Here is a 24169-nt window from a genome sequence, read left to right on the forward strand (position 1 = left end):
AGTGGAATGACATTCCCACTCTGATCAGGACAACAGAGTCACTCTGTAATTTCCATCTTTATCTGTAAACCTTTCTTTCCAAGAAGTATCTTATGTCATCTGTTCTCTTTGATTTACCATTTTAGATCCTATCAATGCTATGATCCTATCATAGCATTTTTCTGTAACATGATCATTATTCAGTTAGGGAAGCCCATTCCTTCTTTATAACTATTTTTATAACTATTAATATTAAGCATCACATCTGAAAAGTGTCAGTTCTACTGCTATGGTTATTTCAAGAGAATACAGATAAGATTTTTAACCAGATATTTATCAGCCAGTGAGATGCCAGTAAACATAGAAATCCACCAAAGGTTGAGGAGGCATTCCTGCGGAAGCCCAAGAGTAATTAGGCTTTGAGGTGAGTATCATACTGTGCCATTATAACAGAGCTTTCTAACAGGTGACACCATTATTTGGCCCTACTCTGATGTACCTACAAGCTGGGTTCAAATCCTCCTCCTACCCAAGCAAAGAGCTGATATTCTGTAGCTTAACCAAACCTCTATCTTCCTCTGCTATTATTAGACTAACACTGACTGGCCTTACTTGCTTAATAAGCGGGTTTATCTGAATGTCAAGGCCTTCTGAGAAGTCCAGGAATCATCCCTGCTTATTGTATTCAGTGCCCCAAGTTTACGGATAGCCACTCTTTATACCAGAAAACCTTTCAAAAACGTCACAATGAAGCTTACTCTTGTCCAAGCACAGAGTAAGCATTCAGTGCCTTATGCATCTTGTGGCTTATATCAACACTGGCATCTACTCTAGTTAACCTAGAACAGCTGGTCCCGCTGCCATGATATGCAGCTTCATTTTATGCCACCTTATGTGTCTACAGTATTTCCATTTGTCTCCTGAATGACCAACTATTTTCCAGTGCCTTCATTTATACTTATCTTAACTGCTTCCACATTTATGTTGCCGTATTTTTACCCATTATTATAACATTAACTACGCTGTATATTGTGACTTTAGTTCCATTTGTAGTAGTTTTAGCTGATGAATACAACACCTTAAATGTCTGTTTGAAAAATTTAATGGCTCTGTTCTCATAGAGCTATTGAGATATATATTATTTATCCTGCTCCTGTTGCTGACACCTTCTTTAAAATTTACTAAACCCCCCCATACTTATTCACAGTTTGAAAAAAAATTGCTCCCTGTACGCATTAAAGCAGAAACAACAAAACTGAGATAGAGAAAGAGGGTAGTAGAATTTCCAAGTGAATCATCATTAAGTATGTATAAATGTGATGAGGCTATGTCAGCTTTCAGGAAGGTCAGCTGATAAACAGATGTCATACAATTAATACAAATGGTACCAAGTTCATTTCAGATCTAAACAATGAATTTGGGCCATGAAGAATTCTAAAGTGAGAAAAAAGAAGTGCAACAGTGTTTATTACAGCTTACTCCATCTGCCACCACACATTTATAATATATACTTCTGAGGATCCTCACAGGTACCATACATTTCCTACCTCCTAGCCATAATCATACCAGCATGTCAAAGAAGAAGAAATATGAAATTTTTAAACATACATTTATGATACATTCTGTACTATAGATACATTCAGTTTCAATATAAAGCACCAGTGCATTAATAATGCATAATAAGTGAAAAATCCCACCTATATATATATTTTTTGTTTTCCTCTAGAGCTGCTGTTGTCAATGCAATAAGACACCATGGGGGAAAATAATACTATTACTTTAGACCATTTTGCTGATATAACCCAAAGACTAAAATATATCACACATATTTTTTTTTCCCTTCAGTATACAGAGCCAGGAGACGGGTCTTGTGACTTACTCCTTCTAAACCCAAATAGGATTAGTGTCACTATAAATTATTTTTTTCTATGACTAAGATTGGGGATTGTCTATAACAAATTCTTAACAAGTTAAAATGATTAAGTGGTGAACTAGCTCAAAACCCAAACCTAAAAGAGCCAACGCAACCTCACAGTGTTGGCAAGTCACTACAGATTTAATTTGCTCGATCTGACAAATTAACAAATTGGAGTTACTAATTCTCTTTTGCTCATAAATAGCATGATGCATTCAAAAATAATGTTTTCTAAATGATCATTGCTCACCCACCTACAACCTTGATGAATTACTTTCATTAGAAGAAAGACATTAGGGATGGTTATTCACTAAAGCAGAAAAAAAAAACCCAGCTAACTTAATACGTCGCATAAATTTCCATGTACTGTGTCTAAAAGCAGAATAAAAGAGCAAGTGACAATTGTCAGCCCCTCCAGATGTGGTAGAACCATTTGCATAAAAAACTCACATAGGAAGTCTGGCATGCATGTAATCCACAAAGATATTTTTATTTTAATCAAATAATAAAATCAATAGTCCAAAAGATATTGGATGCACCTGAGTATCGTATCTTGAATCCTCTCTTGTTGGTTGCATGGTCAGTGGACCATCGTAGATAGAGTTGGTTTGTCTTTGATGTGAAATTCAGTTGAGAGGAGTGGTTACCACTAAGAGCAACCAGCAGTGGGCTTTGTCCGGAGGATCCTAATGAAAAAAATAAATGTGTTTTCAGAGCCATGTACACACAATAAATATATATATTTTTATGGACATCCATTTTTAGGCAATGTGAAAAAGTTTACTTCTTAGATATGAGTCTCCATACATGTCTCCAGATGATAAGTAGCCTAATGTGAAGTGGCAATGAAAAATATTCTCCATAAAAATGTGTCTAATTTTTTTCTGAGATATGAGGTAAACAAGATTAAGAATTTCAGGAAGTTGCCTGGTACCTGCAGAGTACTTCTACCGTATTTTCCGGAGTATAAGTCGCACTTTTTTTCATAGTTTGGCTGGGGGTGCGACCTATAATCCGGAGCGACGTATATGTGACATTTATAACACATGAACCAAAATACTCCAGCCACTTGACATCTCCGTGAACTGCAGCTTTAAGGCAGTCTTGCGTAACCTGTGGGCGCAGTGGATGATGGATGGAGAGCACAGCTTAACGGCAACTGGGGGAATGCGCCACCCAACTTTCCTGGAAGTCATTGGATGGATCAAGAAAACATGGGCTTCAGTGACAAACCATCCTGTTGGGATTCAGAAAGGCTGGAATAATTGGAACTGCAGCTGACGACGAGTCTGACTAACGTGACACAGAAGAGGAAGCGGCGCTTCGTCTACGGAGTGTGCGGAGTTGTTTAGAAGTGACACCGAGGATGAAGAATTCAATGGATTGATGGTTTGGTTAACTTGTTAGTATGTTCTTTATGCTATGGTTATCTGAATAACTGTTAATGTTACGTTAACATACCGAACACGTGTTCGTTGTGCGTCATGTAGCTGAATGTGCTACGTTAGCATAACGTAGGTGTAACCGTGTTCGTCCTGTTCTTTAATCCATTATTTTAAATTGCCGTTCAAGATGGAATTTCTGCTCTGGGTCTCGGATTCTATCAACCCCCCCCCCAAAAAAAGTGCGACTTATAGTCCAGTGCGACCTATATATGTTTTTTCTTCTTTATTATGCATTTTTTGGCTAGTGCGACCTATACTCCGGAGCGACGTATAGTCTGAAAAATACGGTACTTGCATTTGTTTGGACCAGGAAAGATTAATACCAAAAAACAGATCTCAGTTGTAAATGTGCTCACTCCGCTTGGGAATTCCAGTAAAATGTACACATTTAAAAAGCTGGAAAGATCTCGTTTGTGCTTGGGCAGCTTATTAAGATGTTTGTAGCTTTTAAAACCAAACATTGTTAGCTATCAGTAGTAGTAGTAAATAGTAGTAAATTGATCTAATTTGGTTTTATAAAGTTTTATTTAAAAAAAGATTACATTTTGCATAGTGCACACAATCAGATCTGTACACTTTTAAATTTGCTGGTCCACAAACTATTTGGAAGTCCTGGGGGGTAAATTCCTAACATCCCAAATGAGAATTAAGTGTTAAGTGTTGTGTATCTTATTAGCTGAACAGTTGGTATTTACAAACAAAAAAAAAACACGAATTAACGTTGGATCTGAGTATGTGTGTTTCTGGGTGTACATCAATAACAAATATGGAGGAAAAAACTGTGTACCATCAAAAATCTCCAGTTCATCAAACTGCTTCTCACTGTGGAACATTTCGACATAAATATTGATGGTGTAACCTGAGGGAAAAAAACAAGACAGAATCATTTACTACCACACGCAAATGTACTGTAATATGCAATACACAGAGTATACCAAATGCACACACAAATGCAGAGGCATATGCAAATTTATGCATATTTAGGCTGAAAGAACAAATGCACATACAGTACATAGGCCTAACAGCCACTAGAATAAAACAATTGACAGGTGAAGTGGATAAAACTGATCATCATAAGCTTGAGCTGCAATTTCATAACATTTTGTCCTCAATGTATAGAGATATATATATAAATGAAGGCACTGGAACTGTATAGGGCTGCAGTGGGCTGGGTGATAAAGCAATTTTTTTCAATCACAACATCATTAGTATAAAAATATACACATGCAAATTAGTTATTTCCATCACACATGTACAAGCCCATAGATGATATTAAGAAAAAAAAAACTGCTACAGGACACACACTGTACCTAGAATCACACGCAGCAACCATGAGCATGTCTGGCTGTTTGGATAGTTGCTAGGAAACCCAGGGCTCAGTATCACTCCTGATGATGAGAACCGCTCCTCATTGGCTGGGCACTGGGCTGGAGGGGTAATAGACAAAAGCCAGTTAAAGTGACCAAAATAAATAAATAAATACAGCCTCAATTCTGGTTTACCTTACCGGTATGCCTATCTTTTTTTTCAACACGCACAAAAAAAAAAAAAAGTGAAAATGTATGCATTATAAAACTAATATGTTGTGGAAAATGTTTCAGATGTGCTTTGGATGTGGGGGTCATGTCACAATTTAACATTTCAGGATATGTGAAATCTGAAGGCTGCGTGCCCACTGCCTCCTTCTTTATTAGCCTTGAGCACAAGCAAGATAACTGGAGGCCCCTTTCAATTTTTCTGTATATTATCTCTTTAGCTAATAGGATTTAACACAAAAGGTGCAAAATGTTAGATCTGCTAAGATATTTTTGCAAGACTTTCTCTTATAAGAATGCCGGATTCTTTTCTTCTGCTTTATAGTGGAACAGGAGCTCCACATGGCGGACAAGGCCATGTGTTTTTTCAGCTACAGAAGAGAAGAAAGTAATTTTTCAAAAAAGCAAATCAATATTTTTTTTGTCTCATAGAAATACCAGGAGCTGCTACCTGCACTTAGCAGAATTGAAAATGTAGCATTCCTCGTTCTCTTTAATCACAAAACCAAACATGCCATTTGCTCGCCACAATAAACTACTATATTACTTAATTAGTATGTTCATTGTTGGATTAAATGAGAACATTAGCTGAAAAGCTGCTACAGACGTTTTATCTAATATTTTCAGCTTCAAGGCAAAATTCTAAGACTCCCACAGCGACAGACTGCATCAGTATCAGTGTGGTCAAACTAATTTATATATCTCAGCTGTAACTTTCAGTCTGACCTTTAATGTTTAAATGCTTAAAATTGAAATAACTTTGGCACAATTTTTCATAATATTGGTTTTATGTGTTGATTGAAAGTGTAATAATCATACAGTAATGATTCAGTTGTTTTTTTTTGTTTTTGCAGATGTGCGTGCACAAGCTTTATTTGGTGGAGCAATATGTCTAGAAGCAGCATATTGCTCTGTTCCTTCTGATTCTGGAAAGAACTAGTGGGATAAATGTAAGCAGTAATTAATTTTACACTTTTGAATAGGAACAGATTACACTCAAAACCATGACTCTTTTTTCAAGACTACAGAATAAAGGACACCACAACAGCTGTTAAAAATCAGTATAGGCTTAGTATTCATATGGCCATTGTAAACAGCTGTAGGATATATCCTCTGGCTGTGGACAGAAATTTGTCAACAAAATTGGGAGGCTACAAAACACGGGTGTTGACTAGGCAGGACTCATCTCAGAAAAAGACAGCTGAAGATGAATTATGGAAAGCCAGGATCTGTTCCAGGATTCTGGAACTTGCAGTGAATTAAATGTCAGGATATCGCAACCTCTGCTGCATTGATATTGACTTCTTTGTTTTTATGTCTCGTCAGTACATAGTAAATTCTCTGGAAGTACACAAAGAAAGAAAAGAAAAGAAAAGAAAAGAAAAGAAAAGAAAGAAAAAAAAATCCAAAACAATAAGTTTTGTTTTGTTTTGTTTTCTGACAGTTTCTAAAATAAAGACCTACCCACAATTTCAAAAACTTATATTCTGTAGAACATGCTAACTTCAGAGAAATGTTCCAACATGTACTAAAATTTATATACAGAGGAAAATAACAACATATATTAGGATAGATAATTTCTGTATGGTTTGGGAATTTTTTTCAACAACACAACAACACAGCTGTTTGAGTTAGACATGCCAGCACCTTAACACATCCCACAATCCATCTGATTTTCACACAGACATTCGCATCCTCTTCCATATATAAACATGTATGCTGCTCAGACTGAATTGTATCTTACCTTGACATGTTGGGGGCGTGGCTTCAAAGAGCAAATGAGAATTGAGTTTACAGATAAGCTCTGCCTTTCCAACCAGTGTGTATCCAGGTAAACAGCGATACTTCACAATATCGCCTGGCACAAGGAAAAGAGTAAAACTTCTGTTAATTTATTACACCAGGCAGTCAAAGTAAAAAAACAAACAAACAAAAAATCTTTATTTGTAACCCTCATCCAGTGAATACAAATAACTAGATAAAAGGCCATAAAAAAAAGAATAAAAAACCCTACCAGATCTCAAAAAGCAAAAAGAAGCAGCAGACTGCTAATATAGATGATGCACTAATTCCATGTTATCAAAACACAAATAGATTTAATTTAAAAAAAAAAAAAAAAAAGCTAGTACAGTATCCATTCAGTCCATCTTTCCAGCTTTTATATTTTCTACAAATCTTTAAAACAGTTGCCAGGTGGCAGTGCCTCTCTTTGTAGATCCCTTCAAAGAACAGCAGATCTTCTTATTTTGTTGTTACTAAAATGACTAATGTTGGAAGAACAGTTGAGAATTGCCTTTGCCTGAACTGAGTACATATTTGTCTCAAATGAAGACAGTGGATTTTATCCCCTTCTGTTTCATTGGATTTCAAGAGGAGAGGCTCTATTTACAGAAAATATGGAGTGGAGAGAGAAAATTTCCACAACCAACAGCTCTCCAAATGTAGCGTATTAAATAAAGGCTTGAAAGAGTCTATCTTTATGAACTTGGAAACAAACCTGCCATTAAAGATTTTTATTTTTTAAGAAGCAAGGACTAGCTCAATGTTGCTTCTCTTGCTTTCCAAAGTAAAACAAGAAAGGTTTTCCATCTTAAAAGGGTTAGAAATCTACCAGGTGATGTAATGCATACTTGACACTTTTTTCCAAGAGCCTTGAAGTACCTCACGGCACAAGATAAGAAATTTAAAACTATTAAACAGAACAAACAAGGTCATTATTTTCTTGAGAATGCTCAACGATTGTATAATTTGGTATTGCATCAATAACAAAGCTAGTGCTCTCTCTAAGGAACTTCACTCTGGCAGGTTTTGTGAATGTAAAATTCACCTGCAGTCTGAGAGGTTTCACATTTGTGCATATAATTACCCCAAACTAGCTCAAATTGGCTTCACTCTGGGTGGGCTCAGGTCTGGCACTTCTGTTGCTCTACACAAAAAAAATGGTATACGGGGGAAATATGAAGTATGACTATTACCCTCTGGCTTACTGTTCCATTTGTCTGCACCCTTTTAGGACCACTGCATTTACTGATAATTTTCAACCTGAAATAAAAGCTCAATGAAAGTATTCATCATCCTTGAAATAAAATAATATTCTATCAATGCATTATTAAAAGGTTAAAAATCTTAACACATCATTTGAAAATCAAAGTTTTCTACATTCATAGCATTTCAAAATACAAGTTTTCTAAAGATGGGCTCTATTCACCAATGGCAGGGTAAATTTATCTTGCTGCATTTTATGAAATTTGTGATTTTTGTTTTTTCTTTTTTTTAGTGTTGTTCATGTTGATGTAAAACAGGGAATGTCAACTGGCGGGTAGGTGGCTCGGTGGTGTGGTTTTTGAATCTGAACTCTTCATGTTTGTATATCATTTAAAAAAACATAGATAAACATAGATAAACTCATTGCACTCATGTAACATTTTTTTGTTTTCCCGTGCTTATTATATCGATAATGAGAACAACTGCACACAACTGCAGCATCAACATAACAGAGAAGAACATGTAAGTGCAAGACTCGCACATAACATCATTAAAAATAGTATAAATTTGAAAGGAAAATTGATATATCAAATGATAATATATTATTTAGGATACAATATTAATTTTATTTTACTTTACGAGAGCACCTGGACCTCACAGTGTCTGCTGAGAAAAATTCCGGCCCTTGGACAAATGTAGTTGATAAGGTGCTTTGCACAATTTAAAAAAAACAAACAAACAAAAGCAACAATTTCAACCAAAATATATGTTTTAGATTAAATTAGAGATTGGATAAAACTTTATGAATCTCTTTAAAAAGATTCCGTCAGTGAAATTAAAGGTTTATGATTGGTAGTATGTACAATGGGGTCCAGTCAAGATCATTGCCATGTCTATGTAACATGGAAAAAATATCAGTCTTTGAGGATTCTTTTTATCTTCTTTATCTAGAAAATTATATATTAAATTAAGAAGATCTTGTTGACACTTTTGTCCAAAGCAAGGTCTGCCTAAAAAAGTGACCACATGATCAAAAGATTACCACATAAAGCTTTGTTACCTAAGAGATAAAAATGCAACTTCATTGTAGATGTGGCAGTGGCGCAGTGGGTAGGCGCTTGCCTTGCAGCCGGAAGGTTGCCCCTGTCCCTGCGCTGCGTTGTGTCCTTGGGCAAGACACTTAAACCACATTGCCTAACGGTAGCACCGGTCTCTGGCTGCATGACCGCAGATGCTTGTCTCTGGATGAGTGATCTGGAACCATCATTTCATTGTGTGCCTTGTGTGCACAATGACAACGAGCTGAATCTAATCTAACCTGATAAATAACAAGCCCAGTCAGCAAACAAAATAGAGGGCTGTGTAGTTTTCTCTAAGGATGAATGGCAGCTTCTAGTTCACTTCTCAGAAGGGAAAACAGGACTTTATGTGTGGCGTGTGCTACACTTTACATGAAATATGTGTGCTGGAAATATTCAAGTCTGGGGGTGTTTTGCCTGCTCTGGAATTGGATACCTGCATGGAATTGACAACTCTTGACCAAGGAGAAGTCAGAATCCACTCTTCAAAGATATGTTACACCCTCTGGTTTGCATCTTTGTGGAGATTGACTCATATCGCACCAGGATGATCTAAAGGACTGCTGGCTCAGATAGACTTTATTTCGCAGTCCCCTGACTGCAAGCTTCCCACAAGAGGTACTTCGGAATGTGGGGTATCTAGTGACCCTGCCTATCTAATTTCACTGCATGACAGTTACAAGAGTTGTAAAATATTATGCATAAGATGATTTTCTTTTGTGAATCACTGTTTTCTTTATCTTTGTCTTGCTGGGAGACTTCAACGCTCACGTGGGCAGTGACAGTGAGACCTGGAGGGGCGTGACTGGGAGGAACCGCCTGCCCGATCTGAACCCGAATGGTGTTTTGTTATTGGACTTCTGTGCAAACCACAGTTTGTCCATAACGAACACCATGTTCGAACATAAGGATGTCCATAAGTGCACATGGCACCAGGATACCCTAAGTCGCAGGTCGATGACCGATTTTATAATCGTATCACCAGATCTGCGGCTGTATGTTCTGGACACTCAGGTGAAGAGAGGAGCTGAGCTGTCAACTGAGTTGGGTCAGGTGGCGGGGAAAGATGCTGGACAGACCTGGCGCACCTAAACGTATTGAGGGTGTGCTGGGAACGCCTGGCAGAAGCCCCAGAAGCCCCAGTCCGGGAGATCTTCAACTCCCACCTCCGGCAGAACTTCAACAGCATTCCGAGGGAGGCTGAGGACATTGAGTCCAAATGGACCATGTTCTGCACCTCATTGTTGAGGCTGCTGCTCAAAGCTGTGGCTGCAAGATGTTTGGTGCCTGTCGTGATGGTAACCCCCGAACCAGATGGTGGTCACCGGAGGCTGGCCAAGCGGAACGCAGCTCGGGCAGTGGCCGAAGCAAAAACTCGAGTGTGGGAGGAGTTCAGTGAGGCTATAGAAAAAGACTTTCGGACGGCATCGAAGCGATTCTGGCAAACTGTCAGGCGACTCAGGAGAGGAAAGCGGTGCTCCACTCACACAGTTTATAGTGCGGGTGGGGTGCTGCTGACTTCAAGTGAGGCTATAGTTGTACGGTGGAAGGAATACTTTGAGGACCTCCTTAATCCCACTGACACACCTTCTGTAGTGGCAGCAGAGTCTGGGGATAAGGGGGATGACTTGCCCATCACCGAGGGTGAGGTCACTGAGGTGGTTAAAGAATTCCTTGGTGGCAGGGCCCCTGAGGTGGACAAGATTTGCCCTGAGTTCCTGAAGGCTCTGGATGTTGTAGGGCTGTCCTGGTTGACACGCCTTTGCAACATCGCGTGGGGATCTGGGGTTGGAGAACTTGGATTGGCAGACCGGGGTGGTGGTCCCCATCTTTAAGAAGGCAGACCAGAGGGTGTGCTCCAACTTTCAGGGGATCACATTCCTCAGCCTCCCGGTAAGGTCTATGCCAGGGTGCTGGAATGGAGGGTCCACCGGTTAGTTGAACCTCGGATCCAGGAGGAACAATGCGGTTTTCGTCCTGGTCGTGGAATGCTGGACCAGCTCTTTATCCTCTCAAGGATATTCAAGTGTGCATGGGAGTTTGCCCAACCAGTCTACATGTGCTTTGTGGACTTGGAGAAGGTATTTGACCGTGTCCCTCAGGGTATCCTGTGGGAGGTCCTGCGGAAGTATGGGGTGATTGGCCCATTGTTGTGGGCCATTCAGTCTCTGTACAACCGCAGTGAGAGCTTGGTCCGTATAGCCAGTAATAAGTTGGATTTGTTTCCTGTGGGTGCTGGACTCCGTCAGGGCTGCCCTTTGTCAGAGAATTTCTAGAATTTCTAGGTGTAGCCAGGTGGGGGAAGGCTTCTTCCTTGGTGGCCTCAGAGTCTCATCTCTGCTCTTTGCAGATGATGCGGTCCTGTTGGCTTCATCAGGGGGTGGCCTCCAGTTTGCAGCCGAGTGTGAAGCGGCTGGCATGAGAATCAGCACCTCTAAGTCTGAGGCCATGGTTCTCAGCCAGAAAAAGGTGGAGTGCCCTCTCTGGCTCAGGAACGAGTTCCTGCCCCAGGTGGAGGAGTTCAAGTATCTTGGGGTCTTGTTCACGAGTGACGGGAGAAGGGAGCGGGAGATCAACAGACGGATCGGGGCTGCTTCTGCAGTGATGTGGACGCTGCACCGGTCTGTCCTGGTGAAGAGGGAGCTTAGTGTAAAAGCGAAGCTGTCGATTTACTGGTCGATCTACATTCCTACCCTCACCTATGGTCACGAGCATTGAGTAGTGACCAAAAGAATAAGATCGCGAATACAAGTGGCAGAAATGGGTTTCCTTCGAAGGGTGGCTGGCCTCTCCCTTAGAGATAAGGTGAGGAGTGCAGCCATCCGGGAGGGGCTCAGAGTAGAGCCGCTGCTACTCCACATTGAAAAGAGCCAGTTGAGGTGGCTCGGGCATCTGATTAGGATGCCTCCTGGCTGCCTCTTGGGTGAGGTGTTCCGGGAATGTCCCACTGGGAGGAGGCCCTGTGGTAGACCCAGGACAAGCTGGGTAGATTATATCTCTCTGCTGGCCTGGGAACGCCTTGGGGTCCCTCCGGATGAGCTGGAGGAGGTGGCTGGGGAGAGGGAAACCTGGGCTTCTCTGCTTAGGCTCCTGCCCCCACGACCCAGCCCCAGATAAGCGGAAGAGAATGGATGGATGGATGGATGTTTTCTTTATTTCTTTGCTTCAAAAGAAATACATATGCATGCATACATAGAGATACGCTGAATGGAATTTATTAACAAGTGGCTTTGTGCCACTAATAAAGCAAAAGAAAAATACTGTAACAGACAAGCATGGGCCTGCTATATTAGATAATGCATTTGCAAAGTAATGTGGCAGATTAATGAAGTAATCAATCAGCAGAATAATGACCTACTACAAGCCTGATCAAGTAGTTTTTCATTTTGATCTTATGATATACCATATTAGATAAGGCTGATGATCCTTTTTAATTCTGAAGAGTGCAGCAAACGATATCATTAAAAAAATATTGCTAAATTAGGCAAATCTGTCATGCATGAATGCAGGTTCAGCCAACTTGTTATCAATAAAAGAGTTTTGCAGGTTATTTTGTTATAATGATATGTTGGTTTGTTGTTATGTTTTTTGCAAATAATTTTAGTCAACAATTTGTCCCATATCAAAAGCAATAATCATTAATCAGGACTATTACCTATCTGGAAGTCCTCATCTTCATAGATCATCTCTGCATTCTCCACAACAGGGGGAGGAGGGCATTTCTTCAGACGGTACGCTGGAGAGAAAAAAAACGAGGTTAAAGTGCCTAATTCTGGAGGGTTGTCTTGAATATGTTTAAATGGTTTAATATTCAAACATCACATAATTTTTTCTAATACTTTAAATTACTGCAGCACCTCTTCTCACCCCTCTCACCCTTGTCTAAAAAAAATATAGGCATAGAAAACCTTGAGGTTTACCCTCTGTTTTTAATGTCTGTCTATCAGCAAACATGTGCCAGAATTACCCAGGCCCAATTTCAAGAAGCTTGGTGGAATGGTGGAGAACAGTAAAAGGAAATCAAATTCTAATTTGGATGCACATGTAGACCAATTTCTTAAAAAAAAAAAAAAAAATCCCAGAATAGGGCTATTTGACTTGGCAAAAAAATAAATAAATAAATAAAAGCCCTCAAATCCTAAGATGCCAGAGTTCAAGAAGACTCTTGCTTTCAAGTCTGATTGTCATCCCAACATGTACATAAAGTTCGGTCCATACTGTAGGTATCTGAAATTTTTTTTTGAACTACAGACATTCAGGTTTAATTCAAGTAGGATAAAACAATTACTGTGAGCCACAAAATAAATGTATTTTAAAGTCAAAATCCCTGCACTTATAACTGCTGCGATAGGGCTTGTTTTTAATGATGTTACTAAACTCCCCTGTGCAGAAAAAATGAAGAAAGTAAGGTTTTTTTTTTTTTTTTTTTTATATAAATATACTTATATTGCATTATAGGGGATTGATTCTAAAATAAGTGTACTTTGTTCCTCACAGGCTGGTCACTGTTCACCTAATTGAAACTAGGGTTTCAAATGTTGAAACCTGAGCATGTCTTCCATGCATCTATCAGTTTTCTTATCCATTAATCCAGCTAGGGCAGGGGTCGGCAACCTTTTAACACTCAAAGAGCCATTTGAACCTGGTTTCCACAGAAAAGAAAACACTGAGAGCTGCAAATGCTACCGGAAGCCAGTAGCCACTACCGCGAGTGATGCATATATTGAGAAACGAAAATAAATAAATAAATAAAATTATTTTATTTTAATATGTCAAGATCACAATAATGTTCCAATTTAAAACTACAACAAAAAACGAACTGACAAAAATAAAATGCACTTCAATTGGATACTTATAACTTACTTCCACAAGCTGCAATGAGCCGCAGCATAAGCCTGAAAGAGCCGTGGGCTGCCAACCCCTGAACTAAGGTCAAAGGGGGCTGAAGCCTATCCTATCTGATAATGGGCAAGAGACAGAGCATAGCATGCACAGGTTGCCAGGCCATAATGGCTAACAAATAAACAGAAAGCCATTCACACTCACATCAATACCTACAGATAATTTAGAATCACCCATTACTGAACATGCATATCTTTGGACTGTAGAGTGAAAACCCATGAGAACCATGCTCATGCCTTATTGATATAAAACATCGCATGAGATGGTAAACTATCACTGTCCAAAAACAGTAAATAGTAAGAAGTAATGGAGACTAATGGAAAAGAGTGCAAGAAAAACAGCTCAGTATTTGTTTACAGTTGAAAGGCCTTTGACCTAATCTCTTAGTTCACTAGTAATTCTAAGACTACATCAAGATGCATTTTTGAGTGAAAAAATGTATTTGGTCTTCTGTTTAAAAATGCAGATGGTATGTAGAAATAATAGAACAAAAGTCTTTTCCTTTAAATTACCATGAAAGTTCAGAATGAAGAAGCCTCCAGTTGAAAAGTCAGAATGAAAGCGAATCAGGACCTTTGGGCTGGTACTGTAGGCTGACTCTAGTGCGGTGTTGCCACTGAAAACTCCAAGCTGAGGGCTGGATGTATCTGGGCCATCCCTAAATAGAAAGAGAGTGACAACTGATGGTAAAACTCAAGGCTGGATACATCAAAACTATTGACAGGCACAGAGAGGAACCCAGTGTTACATAATGCTTGCAGAAACGTAATGCACGGGGCCCATACGATACACTGTAAACAGTTGTGAACTACTTTTATTTGTCATATTAATGATTTTGTAAGTCTATAAAATCCTACTCAATTCAAAATTCAAGCAACATGGATTTATTGTTACTATTTTTTTTAATATATGTGTAGAAGATAAAAAAACTCTGGTACATAGTATGCTATGCTAAAGAATTAAGCTACAATGAATTACAAACAAAAGAAATTAACTAAAAAAATTAATTCCCATTCACAATTGTAGATGTTATTACACAGTTATAGAAGGCAACTATGGCCTGTTTGTTACCAGAGTGAAGTCTAGTTTAACAGTTTGTTTTGTATTCAGCTGTTGAAACAATGGCTGTGGATTTTCCATTGACCTGACTTCAAACATTGATCTACACCTTGCCTCAAATTATATGTTATTATAGTGTTCGCAGATTTCTTATAAGGGCCGTATTAGTGGTAAAAATTTTTTGAAAAGCTACATTCAGGTGTCATTTAAATATCAAAGTCAATATTAAAAGCGGTCCAATACATCAACATTGTGTTTGTGCATGTTTCTGCTGCAGCTCCAAAGAAGAACAGGGACTTAAGATAACTTTGTAATTGCTATGAATTGCAAGTTGCAGATTCATTTTCACTGACTGAGTTTAATTAAATTGATGAAAAAAAAACCCAAAACAGAATTTCCTAATGAAATAAAACACATATCTAGCATGTCCACATATTAGTCCACTGAAGTGGCTGGACGAATATTTCATTTTATTCTCTTCTTTGTTTTTATCACCCATTTCAAACAAGTTCATTGAACAAACCCCACAGATTAAGGCTTAACTTCACTCATAAATATTGAATGTTGTTGAAAGGTTACATTTTCTAACACTCCTAAATGCCCAGTTTTAGGTTTTTAATGAACATGCCATTGGATTAAACAAGGGTTTTAAAAATTTAATTCATGAAGAGTGCTGGGGATCTCTTGGCTCCTCAATAATTCAAGGTCTTCTGAAGGTGTTGGAGCTCATTTGGAAGATCAAAATGTGCTATATGGGTCATTTGAATTAAAACTATTAGAATTTTGCGACTCTGTTGTACTCACTGAAAAACACGTAAACCCACCAGCAATATTGTTCTTAGCCAAAAAAACACATTTCCCCTCTAATTTATTAACACATAAATGTATTTCGGGGCTCTATTTAAAATTTAAATATTTCTAAAAAGGGCAGAAACTCTGAAACTGTACAGAAAAAAAGTTGAATTTTGCTAGTGATATTCAACTCAGTGAATTAAGAAAACTATGCACCTGCCATTTAATGAAGTCAGCAATACCAAGTCATATATTTTATGAGAAAACAAACAGCAACAATAACAAAAACTTCCTCTGTGAAGAAGACATGAAAAGGAAAAAACACTTGCTGAAACAACATGGTCAGGAATGAGACTGAGAAGTTCTCCTGCATAATCTAAAAAAGCCTTGCCTTTGGAAAAGAAGATTAAAAATAAAATAAATCTGATTTATTAAGATTTTGCACTGTTTATCTGCTGTGCTCTTTGTACTACATGTGACTGACACAATTATAGTGCAGCTGAGTAAAGGGTGTGTTTGAGAAGAATATATAATCAGAGTGACAGAGGCTGACATGATTTATGTAACAAATCCATCCGTTCATTTTCTTAACTGCTCATCAAATTTGGGGTTGTTAGAGCAGGGCTGTACCCCAGCTGTCACTGTGGTGAGAGGTGGGGTATACCCTGGACATGACAGGTCACCCATCCATCACAGGGCTAACACATAAAGACGGACAACCGTGCATGCTCATATTCTTGCTGTGAGGTGACGGTGTTAACCACTGTGCCCCTCTATCGAATCAGTCATCCACCATTCAAATAAATACAGAAGCCAAGACCAGCCCCAGGACCAGTTTGGCTAATGAGAGGGTTGCTATTAATTTGTTTTTCTTTGGCTTCGTTTAGAGAGCAGGCAGTTAAGTTCCAAAAAATATCAACCTAGTTATAATCTTTGGCCAAATATGCCTTGTATTAATTTCAGGTGGGAAGCCACAGGGAGAAAGAAACAACTCCACAAGTTGATTTTGATGCAGATTGATTACACTGAATATAGACCTGTGACTCCACAAGACATTACATATTTGTCACTGTGCATGATGAGGTGGGCAGATGAAGCAATCTTAGAGCTTGAATATTTACTTGGGCTTTAACACCGTCAAAGCTTCACTTTTTTATGGCTATTTTTTTCCTGAAACATTCTTCTAACTCTCTCCAAAAGCACTTAAAGATGCATTTGGAATAATTTTAATTTCATCACTGTGCATGGTGGTGTACTGGTTAGCACTGCTGCCTCACAGTTAGAATACCATCTAGAAGGCCTGGGTTCAAGTCCACCTTAGGCTGGGCTTCTCTCTCTGTGTAGAGTTTGCATGTTCTCCCCGTGTGTGGGTGTTCTCTGGGACTCCAGTGTCCTCCCACAGTCCAAAGACATGCACTTACTGGGGTTAGGTTAATTGGCCACTCTAAATTGCCCATAGGTGTGGATGTTGTCTGTGTTAGCCCTACAACAGGGTGGTGACCTGTACAGGGTGGACCCTGCCTTTCGCCCTATGTCAGCTGGGATAGGCTCCAGCAAGAACAGGATAAGTGGAAGTGAATGGATGGATGGAATAATTTTATGCATCATCAAAAGTTAACGAATGGGAAAGGGAGATTATATAATATTTCTGCGTAATTGTTTCTGTAGCTATTTCAGCATTATTTTCCATTCCCATTTTAAATAACTGGCCAACAACACAGACTGTTTCGAACGAAAATGTTTTGTGGTTGGTGCCACTTACAGTTTAGGATGCCTGTAGAGTTCCAGTTGCAAGTTGATCAAGTTCTGAACCCAAGTTCTGATCTTTGAAAATACCTAAAGATCATTTCTGTTTATATCATTTCGGAGTTTATAACAATTCATATATGAGTATGTCAGAAATTTCAGTTATATTGCACTGATATAATACCATGATACTAGGAATAGATATCTCTGGGACACTTACTGTTAAAATCTTGTGATGTAGCTTAAATGTTTTCCATTATAGTTGAGTGCTGCATTATTCTGAGCTCATATTACAATTTAATGTTTTCATGCTGAATAAAATCTGAATTATTTATCACTTCTAGATTTCTTTCTCAGATATCCACCACAAGGACATATTAAATATTACATTAAGTATCTAAAATATACAAAATATTGCCAGTATTATTTTTAAAAAAACTATTTAAAGAAATACTCCTTTTGACTGAGTGCCTAGTATTATTAACTACTGCACTGTGTTGCTCTGATGTTAGATCTGCTGCCCACTGTTAGCAGTCGTTCAGTGGTATTTGGCAAAGCGCCAAACACAACAAGTGGAAGACCACAGCGGCTGTTTGGCTTTAGTCCCTGACATCTGGATGCAGCTGCTGTGCCATAAACCCCAGGGGTATACAGGACAGAAACCAGCAAATACAGATCAGTGAAATATGATGCAAACACATCAAGATAAAGACCATTCAAAAGACATTTCTGCTAAGTTTGAGTAAAGAAGGCAGCATGGCCACAAAGAGCAGCCAGTACAAATTAATGCACTGGCAGCCAAATAAAAGTGCAGTTTTTTTAGTTCATAAAAGGTAGCTCTCTGACTTAACTGTAAATGTGACAGGTAATTGTGAGCTCTTACTGATGGTAGGAATTTGTTGCTCAATTTGAACCAATGGTTTGAACCATTGGTTCAAACCAAGTTCAATTTCTGCAATTCCATCAGCATTTATAGTACACAGAAAACACCTCTATGGTTTATTTACTCTGTAAAAAACAAAAACATTGGTGGAAGCCCTTCATTTTCACTACAGTAATTTCTTTTAAACTGATAATAAGTTTGCTTTTGTCTGCTTTTTCATATTTAGTATGACCCATTTTTCAGACTGAACTTCTAAAATTAACCATTGCAATTTTCATATCAAATTAAAATTATGTTCCCAGTCAATTTCTTAATAACCCAGCAGCTCATACAGGGCAGTGTCTCATACTGTGTCTTGTTCCACTTTCTGTCCAACTGAATTAGAATATCCAAATAGTCCCAAATCACGATAAAACGTGTGGTCGCAATCTTATGCTCTTATGACTTTAATTAGATAATGTCAGATATTCTGTTTTATTAACAGTTCACCACTGATGCATATAATTAAAAGTACTCCAAATACAAACTCCATCGTTAAAGAAAAGTTTCAGCAGGCCGTCGTTCATATACTAAAATTTGATGTAGGCTGGTATTTCACTGCAAAACTCATTGTTCCTCTCAAATAGCTTCAATTTTCCACATGAAAAAAGCATAAAAAGCATATTCATTTTTGTCTGGGTGAGTCAAAAAGTCAAAAAGAATATTAAAGAAGAAATATTTTATAAGAGGATGTTTGAAGTGATAAGTATTAATGCCAGTAGACTCTATTTACATACATATAATGCAGTAGACCTTTGGATTAGCCACTCTTAATCTGTCTAAGACCCTGGAAGGTAGATAGTATCCCACTGGGTATGAGAAAATCACTCTCCTCTTCAGTGTCAGCCCCAGGTCACTTCCAAATATATTCATGTGTTTGAGATATAGCTACATTGAGCCATTATGTGTGCACTAATCTCTCATAACAGAGTTCTTTTGGTTCCCTACAATCTATGAATGTGATTTTTATAATTTCGTTCCCCGTGAACTGTGCCAAAAACACATGAATCACCTAAATCAATTTGCAACTGCAAAATAACTCAACATAATGCCTTTCCAAAGCAGAATCCATGGTTCTTCTAGCTGGCGAGATTGAAAGCAAGTAGTCACCCACTGTAAATGTATTACTTTCCCACTGCCTACATTTCAGATGCTTGCTCCCTAGAGCTTGAGTGAAATTTAAAACCTGACCTCACCTAAACACCAAAGATAGCGTAAACCAAAATGATACAGAGTGATGACATGGTTCAAATTCTACTTGATATTAAATTTCTTCCTCATAAATCCACTGTTTAAAACTATTGTTATTATTCAGGAAATATAATGCATATTAAAACTATTAGGTGAAAAATTCCTCTTGATCCAAGCTCGTTAGATCCAGCTGAGTCTTGTTAGATTTGTGAAACCAGCTCTGCCACTCTTTTCATCACATTTCCCACTCCCCACTGAATCTCATGATTACTTCCAGAGTTCCCGAGCCCTCTCTGAGTCTTCGTATGGCCTTGGTACTGAATTAGATTGAATTGGTCAGTGGTCCCATTGTAAATGCATTGCTCTCACACACCCCATATTACACTCTTACCTCCACACTGAATCCTATTATTACTGCTGAAGAGTCTGTGCATAACACAGTATATGTGTGTGTATGTATTTTATTATTGGTATTATATCGCATAGTCTCTGTATATGAACATACATGATAAAATTGATGTATAATTAACATTTTGGTGCATCTCTCTATAGCAAGTTAAAATGAATAAAATATCCCCATATATGTGTGTGTGTCTGTGTGTGCAGAATGTGTGTGTGTGTGAGACAGGCGAGTGAATATATAATCATAGTGAAAGTTGATACAATTTTGCTGTCTTCTTATTAGTGTGCAGAGGGGAGACAGTGTGAAACTACATTCAAGACTTACCCATCAATGATTCAATCCCTGCATGCATGAGGCATTAAATAACACTTATTCATTTCTGTGTCTGCAGTATATGTACAGGATTTTTTTTTTTTTTTTTTAATGTTCAGGTGTAACTGTACCCAGACTTACCAGACAGCAATGTAATCAGTGACAGGTTCTGTCTGCAATAAGGTAAAATTTATATAAACTCCATGTCCGTGGGGAACAGTGATGAGCCAGCTGCAGTCTTGGGAGTTTGGATATTCGTTTGGGTACTGAGGTGAGTAGATGGTCCCATTTTCAGCTGTGACATTATAGCCACAAGGAGCTGTAAAAAGCAGAGTTATAAAATGATACGATTTTCTACTTGCTAATTTTTTTCACTTTTTTCTAAAATGCTTAAAACAGAAGGCAAGAATGACTGTTAACAGCAGTGAGGAATGTAATTAATAGTCTGGAACAAGACGTAACAGCAGTGACAGAACAATGATTTTACAAATATTTTATTCAATAAATGTCCCAAGTGACATAAGTAACTTACTACTTAATTGTTTTCAATGTCGACTTGTGATACAGGTGAAAGAAACAATGACATTTATTTCAGTTCAATGAGGGTAACAGCATTTTCTAAATGTCTAGATTATAAATCGCAATTATTTATTGAGGAATGTTTGGTAAGGATGGATGTAATAACACAAAATAAACTTGCTAATACATAACATCTACATTTTTAATAACCAATTAAAACACATTAACAAAATACTAATATATGTAGAAGCTGTGAGTCATTCTTACCCTCACATCGTGGAAATGGGTGGTTCCACTTCCGGTTGATCCCATGCAGGCATGTTAGTACTGTGTGTCCAATCAAAATGTAACCAGGGTAGCACTGAAAAGTTATAGATTGCCCAGCACTGTAATCACTGTTGATGATGTCACCATTTGGGAAAGGAAATGGATCCTGGCAGTTTTGAAGTTGGTAGGCTACAGAAAGAGTATAAGAGATATGGATATGTGAGGTAATCTAGACAGGGAGGTAATTAAATATTACACAGTTAGACACAGGCTCAAATACAATAGCTGTTGTATATTTGTTTCTCTCTCGACTGTCACGTCCTAAACTGTGCAAGAAAATTAAATTTGTTGTTCTTTTTTTTTCCTGCCCTACCACTAATGAACTTGTGGAGGAATTGAAAAGAATCTCTGACCCACTGAGATAACAAGTAATAGCAAATGCAGCAACATCAGTAGATCAGATCTCCTCCTACACAATTATCTGGCACAGGTATACATGGGATGCTAGCACTTGCCTGAGGAAATGTCACTATCACAGGTATATTTAGGGCTATTCCCATTCTGAGTGTCATGGCAAGTCAAGTTCCTCCATTAAATGTGCCGCTGACAGAGAGCAGAGGTGGCTGGCACTGGAATCCCAGTTGTTAAAAAGGCTAGACAGAAAGGCAGCACCTAACACTAGAACAAGCATTCACCACCTGGTCAATACTAATTGTGGCTGCAGCACTAGACAGCACCCACAATGCAGATTGTGCAAAAGGTTCTCAGGTGCAGCAGGCTCTAAAAGGTAGGAAGGAATGGCTTAATGTGTATTTGAGGTGCAGAATGTGCACATCAAATCCTACGGGCTAGACTATCCCAAGTCCAAGTAGGACGTGCCACAAATAATGCAGCTGATCCTAACTAAATGAGTACTAATAAAGTTCACTGTGGAAATGGAACTGAAAAGGGAGAAAAATGCGATAGATACAGAGGTTTCATGTGAGGGCAACAATGAGGTAAAGGAATATGAGAGGATATGAGACCATACAGAAATTCAAGGAGCTAATAAAGGAATTATGGTGAATGTTGAAAATGAAGACCAAAGGTTGTGTGCCTGGAAGCAGTAGTACTTGCATCTATGAAACTACAGCCAAGAATGTGGCTCTAGCAGATTCCTGGAGCAACATTAAAAATTTCCGTGTACAAATGTGCTCTTAAAAGGTGCTGCATTGTCAGCGTGCCAAAACCTAAAACTGGAATAAGAACTCCCTTAAGCTTTTATGAGTGACATTTGAGTTGAAATGTCAGCATGTGAAAACTGTACATTGTATTCACACTGATTTTTTTGGTACTTAACCAACTTAGCTTTTATTAATCTGCTTGGAACTATTAAGCCTTTTGAACTGTAAACTGTTAGTAATTAATGGAGGACCAGAACGTGTATGCAATCCTGAGATGTGTAGGGGTGACAGCATGCAGGTGGTATCATGGACCTATGTCTGCATTGCATCTTCCCATCAAAGAACTTTGCTGTCAGGTTAAAAAAAAAATCATCTGGTGCAACTCCACAGGAGGAGGCTTGTCCACATCCTTTAGGAGCAAACAGCTGGATAACAGTGATACTGACTGCAGAGCTGCCATTGCAAATTGGAGGAAAAAAGGGAACTCACATTCATGTGCACATGATTTGTGAGTTTACTTATGTGAAATTGAGTAAGCCTTGTTCTAGTTATGCTGGCATATAGGCCCACAGTGCATCTCTTGTGTCTTTGAAGTGAAGCACTTAGGGCTACAAGTAAAGCCTGCTGGACAAGATGCCAGTCTCTCACAGGGACTTACTAACAATCCATCTCTTTTAATGATGAGAGGAAAGCCATGAGGTTTTTAAGTCTTTAGCATGACTCATTCATGGATCAAAGCTCAAAACCTCATAGCAATACTTTTTTTTTTTCATCATACCCTTCATTTCTTGGTGTTGTGAAAGCTTTGTAATGTGGCCATGAGGTTTGGGATATTAATTTATTCAGAGCATTTGAGGAGACAGTTTTTCTGAATTACTGGAGCAACCACTGCATTCAACAAATCTGAACAAACTAAACAACAGGAGTAATTTCAAAACAGGTTTGTTATCAAAGTGACCCTTGAGGGGCTACTTTGGAAACTGTAAAGGCCTGCAGTAATATGTCAGGGTTTTTGGCCTGTAATAATGGCAGTTGCCTAACAAACAAACAACAAAATCATATCTAAATTGACAAAACCATCTATCCATCAACACACCTTGATAGGTCAGTTTAAATCCCGGTCGGTTCTCTGAGTGGTCACTGTAGAAGTGGATGATCGTCAGGTGGGTAGTGCTCAGTAAAGGGGGCGGGATCTGTGAGCCAGTAAACTGACCAATAAGAGATGAGCTGTGTTGTGGTCCAGCCCTGACTTCCAGGAAGTCATGGTTGTCTTCTGACGAGAAGTTTTGGAACTGAATATGAGCCCCTGTAGTACAAATGATAAAGACACATGATATAAAAGACTACATAAAATACCTAATACTGCATTATTTAAATAGCAAGAAGAATCCAAGGGATGTATAAACTAAGGAAAAAAGTAGGAAAATTTGTTTGGTCAATTATTTCTTTGCTGTAACAATGCTTCTTGACAATAAATCTTAAATGGTGCTACATTTGTAAGGAAAACGCATTTGTGGGCTGAGCAGCAGAGTTGAGCATGTGGGTTGCGTCCATGAAAAACTTGCCAGTCTGGGACCGAACACTCCCACAGAGCAGGGTTTATCAGAGAATACATGCAGAATTTAGGAGTGGAGAAGATGGAATAACTTGCCTGCAGTCCTCACCTCAACCCCAGTGAACACTTGTGGGATCTGCTTGGGCGTACTGTTCATACCAGAGTAACCAACACAACCACATTGGCTGACTTGTGACAAATGCTGGTGAAGAATGGAATGCTATCCCACAGTAGTGTGTGAACAAGCTGGTGACCGGCATGAGGAGGAGGTGCCAAGGTGTTTGACATTGGCAGATAAGATTTGGCAAGTGTTTCATGGGCACAACCCACATACTCAACTCTGCTGCTCAACCCACAAATGCGTTTTCCTTACAAATGTGGCACCATTTAAGGGAAAATA

General features: G+C 38.6%; 1 protein-coding gene across 1 annotated transcript in view; it reads right to left on the reverse strand.

Annotated features, from left to right (window-relative positions):
* Positions 1–24169, reverse strand: part of LOC115773049 (CUB and sushi domain-containing protein 1) — a 454304-nt gene that overhangs the window by 42450 nt on the left and 387685 nt on the right. The window contains exons 43-51 of the mRNA XM_030719557.1: positions 23311–23520; positions 21052–21240; positions 20407–20584; positions 14353–14498; positions 12594–12674; positions 6619–6732; positions 4650–4766; positions 4127–4198; positions 2434–2580 (exon numbers count right to left, since the gene is read on the reverse strand). Coding sequence (XP_030575417.1) covers positions 2434–2580; positions 4127–4198; positions 4650–4766; positions 6619–6732; positions 12594–12674; positions 14353–14498; positions 20407–20584; positions 21052–21240; positions 23311–23520 — 1254 coding nt within the window. The remainder of the gene's footprint in view (positions 1–2433; positions 2581–4126; positions 4199–4649; positions 4767–6618; positions 6733–12593; positions 12675–14352; positions 14499–20406; positions 20585–21051; positions 21241–23310; positions 23521–24169) is intronic.

The sequence above is a fragment of the Archocentrus centrarchus genome, chromosome 3 (genome assembly GCF_007364275.1).
Source record: "Archocentrus centrarchus isolate MPI-CPG fArcCen1 chromosome 3, fArcCen1, whole genome shotgun sequence".
NCBI classification, from domain to species: Eukaryota; Metazoa; Chordata; class Actinopteri; order Cichliformes; family Cichlidae; genus Archocentrus; species Archocentrus centrarchus.